The sequence below is a fragment of the Ostrea edulis genome, chromosome 3, assembly GCF_947568905.1.
Source record: "Ostrea edulis chromosome 3, xbOstEdul1.1, whole genome shotgun sequence".
NCBI classification, from domain to species: Eukaryota; Metazoa; Mollusca; class Bivalvia; order Ostreida; family Ostreidae; genus Ostrea; species Ostrea edulis.
The window spans coordinates 31,304,219-31,316,508 of record NC_079166.1 but is presented as its reverse complement, the minus strand read 5'-3'; the positions used below and the strand labels follow the sequence as shown (position 1 = coordinate 31,316,508).

The window sequence follows — 12,290 nt, the reverse complement described above, 5'->3', positions numbered from 1 at the left end:
CCTCGCATGCGGAAGGCCGGGGTTCGAATCCCGGCTGCGACAGGCCTAAGACGTTAAAACAGGTAGTGACAGTTACATCGGCAAACGCTCGTCATCAGGTGTGAATGTAAAACTTGTACGGTACCAATTTTGATGCACCAGATGCGCATTTCGACAAATAATGTCTCTTCAGTGATACTCAACCGAAATGTTTGAAATCCAAAATAACTATGAAGTTTTAGAGCTAAATATAGCCAAAAACAGCGTGCTAAAAAAGTGAAGCCAAATTCGTCCAAGAATAAGAGCTATGCATGAGGGAGATAATCCTTAATTTTAATGTCACGTGTCGGACACAACCTTAAAAACGGATGCCCCGTGTCACAGTGGGTGTGACTTGCTAAAGAACCCTCACTGCTCAAAGGCCGTATGGGCCGAGCAAAGGCCTAATTTGAAGCCCTTTACCAATCTTGGTGACGTCTTCATATGAATGAAAAATTCTCGAGAGAGTTGTTAAATAAGATACAATCAATCAATCAATCAAAACAATATTTGGTCATTATGCATTTTGATAAATGTAAAATGGTTTACCATTCCTTGCACGATGTAAATGAAGGAAAACCTGGTAACGATCGCAGTTATACACTATACAACCAATATACATGTGTGACAACGCAAAATGTAATAACTAGGCACGTATCGTCGATTTTGAAAGAGTAGGGGTTTGCCCTATACTCAAAATCCTAAGTCGTGGAGGTGATTAGAGTCCTCAACTATGCGAGTGCCTCAATTTTGTTGTCCAGTCCTCATTTTCTTAAAATTTTTGAGGGACTTATACTCTTATTTCAAAACTTTCAAGCTTGCATTCTTCTCATATATATATATATATATTCGATATATCCCAATGAACTAGAAATAAAAGACACCACAGAGTCTTCCACATCTGCTTCGTACTTAGGTATTTATTGAACATACTGTACATGTAGTGAGCAATAGAATAAATATCAATGCACTCCTACTCAACCCAGTCATTCCAAATGATTCCAAGGATGTGGGGTGAGTAAACATCACGAGAAAATAGACAAGAGTAAGGGAATCATATTGATGGATCGATTACATCTGAATTGTTTTCGGTAAAAGATACATCTGCTTAATGAGGTAGATATGCGTCTCAGATTCAATTGAGCCAGATCCCAATACGGGACTTTCGAGATACGGATTCACTCTGACTTTTATCGCGCGTTGAACGTAATTTGTAGGTCATATCACTTCCGGATTACAATAACAAGTAAATAAACAAGCATGGAATACTTCAATTGCTATCAAATTCCTGCATTTAAATGCTACCTTTGAAAGAAAGGAATCGCTACAACCATTTTTATAGGAAAATGCGTTTGATTGAATTATGTGGTTTGGCGAGGGAAATAAATCTAGGGAATATCCTGAGGATATAGGTAAAACTTCACGCCTTGCATCCAATGATACGCGTCTAAATGCGCATTTCCCCTTCCATCTCATTTACAACTAGGTACTAAGCACCAGTAGTGACTTTAATCGTCATCGTAGAACTGTGCATAGCTCTTTACAGACCGTCGGCTAGCGAAATATCATTTGTATAGATGTCAACTTTGCCCTACAATTGGCTATTATCACGTGACTGTGGTGTATAAAAGTCAATTGCAATCGGTCGTTCCGACACCTCCCGAAAGTTCCGTATTCTACATGATGACCTATGCGGGAAGTAGCGTCAAAGTGGTAATTCAAAGTATGATCATGTGGGTTAGAGAAGTCAAGCCGACTCCTACGATCATCAATCCAATCAATGAACAACTGAGTACTCATACGGCTTAATGTCCTATGAGATGAATGTAAGTGAATACTTTCACGATTCCATCAATACCCAATCAAAAATCACAAATGACAAAACTGATCGTCTTGGGTTTTGTCTTATGGAAAACGCTGTATTTAACGGGGATAATGCGAACAATCCTTTTCATTCCCACAATCAGATAGTGAAATAAAATAGAAGTCAGTATCGATGGAGAAATGAAGGAAATACTAAACGTTTTAGATATGAATATTAGCGAGTTCAATGAGGTAAATATACTAAGTTCACGGGTAGTCCCATTATTACGTCATACTTGCGACATGTCCAGAACATCTTCTAGAACACAATTTTTTCATGATACAATATGTTTATCCAGAAAATCGGATTTTTCTATAATGTAATTGGATTTTCCAGAAAAGCTTACTTTTCCATGATGCAATAGAATATTCTAGAAATTTTGCTGGCCATAAAAGTGGAGACCGAGTGTTAGAAAAGCTCATTCTACCTAGAAGTGCCTTCCAGAAAACATACCTCAGATGCAAATATATTTCGTCGACAGGGCTCAAAACAAAGTAGATTTTGTAATACAAATCCATATGGCACCACAGTAAAACTACATTGAAAACCAGCTGAAGATTTATTGATTGTTTGTGTTTTCCGCCACACTCAACAATATTTCAGTTATCTGGTGGCGCCCAGTTTTGTTGTTGGTGCAAGAAAGAACCCAGATACAATGTACCTGGGAAGAGACCACCTACCTTCCGAAAGTGAACTGGGAAACTTTTTCACTTACCACGCGAGCGGGATTCGAACCCGCACCGACCAGATGTGAGGCTGTTTGATTTGGAGCGCGATGATTTTCTTGGTCTCAGTATCAAGCACTTTTTAATTGTGTGAAGACTACCATGCTGAACATCTGGTTTTTACTAATTTTATAAGCGTATGTACGTATACATGGTTGGATAACTTTACTTTAACTATCATCGGAAATTAAATATATTTAGTTAATTCTATGATCTTTTCTTTGCAGAGGCAAACCCCGACATTCCCATAAGCGCACGGAGTATTCTATTTTCTATCTTGTTGTCAAGTGGTTACAGCATTACTCTTGAAAACGATAACTGGAGAAGAAAACTCGCGGAGGTAAGAGAGAAATTTTGTATGACAGAAGTAGGACCCGAACTTGAAGATCTAGAAACTATCAACGATTTAGTCGGGAAATTGGCCATACTCAGAAAGACTGGACAAAGGATTACCTTTAAGTCGGAAAATATCAAACATAAGGTCATGGCTGAGTTTGCAATTTACTGTCTCAAAACCGACAAGGACTACGAATCATATCTAATGATGACCTCTGAAGATTCGGTTATAGAGTATTGCGCATTTTGGAGATTTTGCAACCATACCGACGAAGGATGCATATATATTCCAAGATTCTTAGAAGATTTGCTGATAGAAAAATTAAGAATATTTGCTGTACTTCATGCCAAAGCAATGGGGATGTATGACATCGTTATGGAGATGGGGTTGTTTCATGATTACGCTCCTATACAGTTGAAGATATCGCAAACATGTAAGATATTAGTAATTGTTAGCTGAATCTTTTCAAATATTTTGGGGTCTAAAATGAATTGCCTGATCAGTCATTGTTACATCAAACTGTATTGTTTATTGGATAGATATTCTGTACACGGAAAGGTGAATGAATGGTGAATAAAATGAACAGTGATCAATCTCACAACTCTTACAAGGAATACATAATTTAGAGTTAGACAAACACGGACTTCTGGATATACCAGAGGTTGGATCAGGTGTCTCAGAGTAAGAAGCATCCCCGTGTTATACCCGCTTTGAGTCATGTATATTGATTAGGTAAACGGAGTTATCCGTAGTCAAATCAGTGAGTAAAGAACGGCCTAATAATGGGAATGAAACACGTCCGACAGCATTTGGCCGAATGATAGGCTGTATTAAAGAATCTTAACTGTTTTATCTTATTTGGATACCCATTTCTGCCCTTGGCGGAACCAAATCTCCCAGGAGCTTTTGGACAGCGCGCTATACTGCTCGACTGTATAGGCAATATTTTTTTCACTAAGGGCAGTACATTCTTATTTAAGGGTCCATTGCTATTTCGGTGGCGAGAGAGAGAGAGAAAGAGAAAGAGAGAGAGAGAGAGAGAGAGAGAGAGAGAGAGAGAGAGTACACGTATTGCATAGGTATGTGAAAGTTAAACCTCTATACTTCGTTAGAGAAACACTGTACAATATATTTTCAATACTTTATATCAATGTATTGGTTGTTAGAAAATATAGATAAAGCATAAAAGGAGAAGTTTGATCGAAGCTCCAATTGATGAATCGATCGTCTAACAAGCAGCAAGACCAATGAGTTTCTGACACTTTGAAAGAGATTTGGCCACATTCTGTATTTCAGGGGCCAGTTTTATGCATAGCTGTAAAGTATGACTAAAACACAACATGACCTCCCACTCTGGGATTAGCATACCCACCTTTTCCATGTTTCAACTATCATCGAGCACACAAACGTCAAATTTGCTTCACAAACCAAATTCTTTTAAAACTTTTTTTATCTTACACGCAATAGTAATGCCAGTGTTACTCTCTCGCATCGAACATGTACATATCACACTGGCTTCTATTTCCCGTTCTTCTATAATAGTGTGCTCGGTAATCATAAGGTAGCTTTCTGTAGCTCGAGATGTCCATGTATATACGGTTATATCTGTACAACCGAATATTCGATTCTTAATTACATATTCGAATATCAATTCATCGAATATTCATTGGCATCCCATATATATATATATATATATATATATATATATATATATATATATGGACTTATATACATGCATATATAAAAGCACTGAAAAGGCCACGACCCTGTTGGTTATTTAAAACTCAAATTTTCGACGCAACCCGCGTCCTTATCAAGAGACATATATTACATAAACAATCAACACGAAAAACGACAAGTATCAATAATCTACATTGATAGCAAGAGTGATACACTGTTGTACTGAGTGAAACAATTGTAGTTTTATTGTAAAGCGTGTTTACTGACGATGGTGTAGAGAGTTTGTACCATGGTCATATATATATATATATATATATATATATATATATATACACAGACCCTGAAACGTGCTACTACACCAGTTGCACGGTACGGTTCGGTACGCTTTATGAACGGTACGGTTCGTTTTCTGAACGGTACGGTTCGTTTCTTGAACGGTACGGTTCGTTTCTTGCACGGTACGGTACGCTTCTTGAACGGTACGGTTCTCTTCTTGCACGGTACGGTTTGCTAAAAATAGCTGCACGCTTTGTGAACGGTTTGCACGTTTTATTAATGAGGTGGGCGTGGCCTGAACGCTTTGACTTCGTATAAATTGTACGTTTCGATAGTTTGTTTTCACTCGATCGGTCTTATTCGGCTCTTTGATTATCGGCTGCAGGATTTGTGGTTGTGTTAGAATGTGCACATGGGGAAATGAGACGTTATTTTTGATTACTTCGATGGAATAATTCCATATTGATAACGTACATAAAAATTATGAATACAAGTTTTTAGAATTTGCTTAAGTCTAAGTCTTAATGGTTGTTATTACGTTTCAATTTGTTTTTCATTTCTCATCAGACATTTATTAATTTACGATTTTATAAAAAGTTGTTACATGAACTGCTCCCCGATATGGGCGTGCGTAAGTGTAAAAACAAAGCGTATTAAGTTTCCGGATATGAATTACAGTGCCTAAATTGGAAAAGTTTTTAAGAAGAAGTGAATTTTGTTTTGAATACACTAAAGTCGCAAATGACACAATGATTATTTTCTGCACTTCACATTTATTGTGATTTATCAACGGCATTATGAAAGATCCAGGATATCTGCACGTGAAGTTTGTACGTTATTTTTTGTCAGCATTCAGTCATTCATAATTAATAATGTTAGATATCTGTTGCATTTGTCTTTGAATCAAATAAAATGATGATAATACATATATATTCCTATCCTTTATCACGCGAAGTCCGATTTTCATTTCTCTGACTTTATTTTTGATCACTGAAAATTGTGAAAATAATATACTGTGGCTGAAAAAGTGGGTCACGTGACATAAATTGCACGCTTTCTGCACGGTACGGTACGCTTTCGGGCTTTTGGGGGCGGGGTTTGCATAATATTATCCTGCATGCTTTCTGCACGGTACGGTACGCTTTTTGAACGATACGGTTCGTTTCTTGAAAGGGACGGTACATTTCTTGAACGGTACGGTTCGTTTTTTGCACGGTACGATACGTTTCTTGAACGGTACGGTTCGTTTCTTGCACGGAACGGTTCGGTTCGTTTTTAAGGTGTAGTAGCACGTTTCAGGGTCTGTATATATATATATATATATATATATCCAATAATAAAAGTCAAGAAACACAAAACTCGAATAACATTTCACTGTTAGCGCGTTCCGCTTTAATGCCTATTCAGACAGTTATAAAATGAAATTATATTGCTAAGCAATATATTTAGCAATATAATTTCATTTTATAACTGTCTGAAGAGGCATTAAAGCCGAAAGCGCTAACAGTGAAATGTTGTGTTATTGGATGTATTTACTGTATCAAATACTGAATTCTTTTTGCAAACTATATATATATGTGTGTGTGTGTGTGTGTGTGTGTGTGTGTGTGTGTGTGTGTGTGTGTGTGTGTGTGTGTGTGTGTGTGTGTGTGTTTGTGTGTACGGATCTCACATTCCTTCCGTCCAATTTTAGGAGGACCTTTAGTGCCGACTCAATGTCTTGGCAACCTTTCAGATATTGTTCTCAAACCTTTGTGCTTTGAAGTCAAAAGTTATGTTCGTGATGATCTGGACTTTTTACGGCATCTACCTAACAATGTGGGGATTAATGATAAATTGGTTACTCTGGATGTCGTAAATTTATATTCCAACATAACCAGCACACTTGGACTCCAGGCATTACATTTCTGGATCTACAAACACGGAGAAAAAATTGATAGCCGTTTTACTAAAGAATTTCTAATAGAGGCAAGAAAATTAATTTTAAAAAACAACACTTTCAATTTTGATGACAAACATTTTCAACAAGTCAAAGGTACCGCCGCTATGGGCACCAAAATGGCCCCTACATACGCTACTTTAACGCTCGGAGTTTTAGAGGAACTTATGTATGAGCAAATTCACGAAAAATTCAGCGAAGAACTTAGTGAAAATATCAAACGTCACTGGATATTTAGATGATTGTTTCATTATTTGGAATAAGAGTGATGAATATCTGACAACTTTTCGTGACATCCTAAATAATCTAGATCCAGATATAAAATTCACAGTCGACCAGACGAGAATTCCTTACTTGATGTACTGGTTACTAAACAACATGATAAATTAACAACATACATATACTACAAGAGTAAGGATACACATCATCTCATCCCAGACACACAAAGCGTTCTATTCCGTACAACCTAGCTAGGAGGATATGCGCCATAAGATAAAAGAGTTTACATCAACTTGAAATTTACTTGACAGAACAACAATACCCTATAAATATAATTAATGATGGAATAAAGAAACCCAAGGCACTTAACAGAGAAGAACTTATTAACCCGTCTCCACGAAACCACGTATATTCCAAAATATTACCATTTGTAACCATTCGTAACCAAAAAATGAATATGACTCCTTAATATTCTGAAATCAGATGAAAAAATGACAAATGTCCTCTGAAATTACAAATTCATTAACAGTAAAAGACAACCAAAAATATCCCCGTCCATCCAAATTGCATAGAAAATCTGATTCCCGAGTCAACAGATGCAAAGATCCCCGGTGTGGAACCTGTCCATATATAAAGGAGGGACAAACTTTCAATTTCAACGGAAACGAATTCACTGTAAATGCGGATATGTCTTATGACTCTAAGAATTTAATATATGTTATTACATGTAGCGGATGTAGACAAATCTATATCGGAGAGACAGCAACAACTCTTAGAGCCAGAATTCGTGTACATAAGCAACACATTCAAGTACTGCAATACCGTAAAATATAACTGAGTGAACATTAAGACATGTGTGGAAATGGACATTTTAACATTTTTCCTTTTTACAAATTTCCACGGACAATTTAGTGGAAAGGAGAGACAAAGAAAAATATTTCATTCGCTCATTTAGACCTCGCTTAAGGTTAATGTAAATTCTTTGTATTACGTCACAATAATACGCTCCAAATGACTCCATCTTTATTGTGACGTCATTATATTGTTATAGTCATAACAACATAATTTGTTTTCATAATGTAAAACGTCTGAATATTTTTTATAAATGAAAGCGCTTACCTTTTACAACGTGTTGTCAAATTTTATTTAATTTTTTTACCTATATGTATATATATATATATATATGTGTGTGTGTGTGTGTGTGTGTGTGTGTGTGTGTGTGTGTGTGTGTGTGTGTGTGTGTGTTTGTAAGCCCTGTCAATTGAACCAGTGAATAAGAAGGCACACGTGTAAATCAACACGGGGTCGGTCAAAGGAACACGAAAATGGTGGTGTTCAGTTGGATTTTTATAAAAATCAGCATAAAATCATTAAATAGTTCATCTACCATCAAAATCCTGAAGTGTTTACTTAACAGGATTTAAGAGATGTGTGTAACAGGTGTGTAAAGATTTAGCACTCGTCCATCTTTTTTCCTTGCGAGCATGGCTTACACACTTTCGAAGTGCGCATGCTCTGTTTTGAATGACGTAATTTGTGATGTCATCATAATGGAGTTTTCCAGGGAAAGAAGTTGGCCCATCTGAGGTAAGTAAACACGGTTGAAAGAAAATGTTTGCATATTAACAATGAGTTTTTTATTAGATAGACTGATTAAATGGTGTTTCATACCGATCGTGTTATGTACAAGCGACAGAGTACCCGAGTTACTGAAAATTCCGATGATGAAAGTGATATATCTAGTACGTGAACTGTTTGGGTTTTTTTCTAAAATTTAATCTTTGCAGTTAATGTACTCTGTATACTAAAAATTCATATTGATTTTGGATAGAATTTCACATTTAAAAACAAATAGATATGCGCCAAGTCCTTAGGAATCTACCCCACCCCCACCCCTCCACACGGGACTTTTTTTTGGATGATTGGACCGTATCCCCCTTTTCATCTGTCTCCCTACTTTGAAGTTTTTTTCCCAACGCCATGACATAAATAAATAAATAAATAAAATGCAAAAATAAAAACGAAAGATATATATATGTATTCGGATTGGCATGTTCCACTTTGTCCGGGTTGAAATCCCCGAGGATGCAAATGTACATTACGCCGCACTGTTTGCAGTACGTACATGGTACAGGTGTACCGCATAGGTATGTAGCTACTAAGACTATAAACCAAACAGAATATCATATGTAAAACTATTACTCTGAATGCATTTTACTTGTTTACAATGTAGCCTGTCGGGGTGTGGTGCATGTCACACGCGTTGTTTACACGTGCACTTTAGGTGGCAGTGGAGGAAATTCGAACCATGTATGGATTATTGTCTCCTGATAACTTTGGCAGTTAAATTTTGATTTCAATCTACTTTTTAAGAATAATATAACCCTCGCTAATCATTGCCAAGCTGCATTTCGATCTTGGCAGAATGATCTTCAGCTACAATTCAAAATTAAGGGGTGATGTTGTGTACTAAGTTTTTCTTGATTGTTTACATCTGTGACTGTTTATGTGATGTATCAACTGATCAAGCTGTACAGTGTCATGACATATAGTGGCATAGCTTCCATTTATGTACTTGCGCATCATTTTGTCAGAAGAAGAAAATTCTAAAATGATAATTAAGATTTTTAACATGTATATGAATATACATGTATGTGTATGTTTGATTTTAGTATAATACCTGTAGAGAATATTTCAGTAGTATGAAGTGCCACACATTTAGACGCATGCATGTGGTGTTTAAAGGTCTCATCTGAAAGAGCAGCAACTTTCTCTTTTGAATGCTAAATATGATGATGGAGCATTCACCTCACTACCTACATTTTCACCCTAAATAAAGTACAAGCATGGCTCGAAACCATGATTTCTTGATCCTGTTACCAGTCTTCACGAAAAACTTTGTAAAGCACAGGCCCTTCGGGCCTCCCAGTATAATAATTGTGCAAGCCCGAACAATATTTTGCAGGCCCAAAATGTTTATTTTCTAATTTGATCTCTTGTTATTTGCTGATTCTACTCTATAGACACATGCACAGTTCTTTTACTGTAGGAAAATACAGGTCAAGATGATCATAGTTAAAGAACAACTGACATTAAAAGGATTATATTATTTTTCAACATTAATCCAGTATATGCGAAAGTTTTTGGACCACACAGGACATTCGGTCCAGTGTAATCAATGAACACACCGGACCGAACCAAATTTTGTCAGACCGAAAAACCTAATGTAAAAAAGTGAAACACGTGAAAATGCAAAACCAAGGGAATCTTATTTATTATACTAGTAATACTATTCCAGGAATCCTTCCCGTATAATACTTTAGACAGTCCATGCGGTTTTAATCAATTCATTTACGTATTTGGATGTGTGCTATTTTTTTTACTTATAACAAACTCCGCATCAAGATAGTAAAGCTCAAAACCGGACATTGAGACATCTGACATTCCGGTCCGGTGTAAAAAATGATGCATCGGACCTGAGGCACTGCACATCGGTCAGGTCCGACGGTCCGATGTCTTTCGCATAGACTGATTAATCTCGCAGATACATCAGCAGCTCATGTTCAACTCTGTTTTGTATACACCACGTACAAAACATTTTTTAAATGTTAGCCAAGGCCTACCCTCGCAGTGTTCGAAATTGGTTTAAAACTTGGTATAGACCACAGGTCTATGCCAAAATAAGATGACTTAGACGTACCTCATCGAATTGGCATAGACCACAACATTGAAAAAATAATAACACAAATTTAAAACATTTTCATTTACTTCTAATATACTTAGAAAGTGTATTTTCTTTCCATTTCTGTAATATCATCCTTTCCTCATAATGTTTATCAGACGTCGACTGACCATGCAAGGCCCTCTTGGATAACTTTATTGCTTTAAATCTAGAAAATTGGCATAGACAATTTGGTCTATCTCAATTACAGTTGGCATAGACCAGTGCCATTTGACATATACTCGGTCTATGGTTAATTTTGAACACTGCCCTCGGTCCAATGGGGCATGAATTTTCGTTTTTTTCTCCTCGTACGACAGGTTTTTTTTTGGTTTTTTTATCGGATGGTTGTGATTGTGAAATACGCTTGGGTGGTTTTGAATTTCCCGGACGAACCCCCTCCCTATACTTCAGAAAAGGCAGCATGGTTGATAATTTTTCTATGCGAAATTTGACTACTAAGTCATGACATTTAGTCTGAGTCAATCTCACGCTTTATTTGTAATATATACAGAACATATAAGAAAACATTTACAGGCCCATCGGACTCCAGGGTTTAATATTTTAAGAAGCCCGATCCCGATTTTACTGGCCTCGGGCATCAGGCCACTGGTTAATGTCGAAGACTGTGTTACCACTGAGCTACCATGACCAATTTTTATACGCCCGTCTTAAGACGGGACGTATTATGGTATGGCGTGTCTGTCCGTCCGTCTGTTAGCTTTTTCGTGTCCGACCCGTAACTTAAATACTACAAGGCCTAGAATCATCAAACTTTGTCTGTAGATACATCTTGGGTAGAAGGTATGTCGCACATTAAAACCAGGTCACTGTGACTTTTCATTAAGAAGATATGGCCATATATGGCAAAAACTTGTTCGGCTCATAACTTGAAAACTATTAGACCTAGAATCACCAAAATTGGTCAACTAATGCATCTTAGGTAGAAGGTGTGTCACATCCTACTTTAAGGTCACTGTGACATTTAATTAAGGTGATATTAAAAAAAATGTTTTAATGGGTACTATCTATACTGTTAACAATATGTGACGGGCGTATCATGTGCCATGGCGGTGCACTTTATTTAACATGAATTCATAGGTAAAAAAAAATTATTACTAATTTTTTGGTTAATTCCATAAATATATTATTCCGCTCTCTAGACACAATTCTGGGTTACCCCCCTGCCTTTGGGGGTATAAGCACCTCATTTCTTTCAGAATGGCACAATGTCAGGAGAGCTTTTGTTATTTGTTATACTCTTAATGTTGATGGCATGCATCTATGAACAACAGGATAATTTTTTAGATTATTATTTCTGATATCATATTTGTAAATTGTTTATGAGGGGTTGTTAAAAGTTTGTGGACAAAAGGACGCACTTATTAAAAATTCAGAGTTATCGTAAGTGAAAAATATAGGAGATGTGTAACAAGATTGTATATTTGAAGATTTTAATTTTAATTAATTTTTATAAGTATTGATTTCAGATACATGTATGACATTGCATG

The 12,290-nt window shown here is 36.6% G+C and overlaps 1 protein-coding gene across 1 annotated transcript in view; it reads left to right on the top strand.

Moving 5' to 3' along the window:
- LOC125676865 (uncharacterized) overlaps positions 1–12,290 on the top strand; it is a 122,478-nt gene that overhangs the window by 39,360 nt on the left and 70,828 nt on the right. The window contains exon 6 of the mRNA XM_056160460.1: positions 2,835–3,377. Coding sequence (XP_056016435.1) covers positions 2,835–3,377 — 543 coding nt within the window. The remainder of the gene's footprint in view (positions 1–2,834; positions 3,378–12,290) is intronic.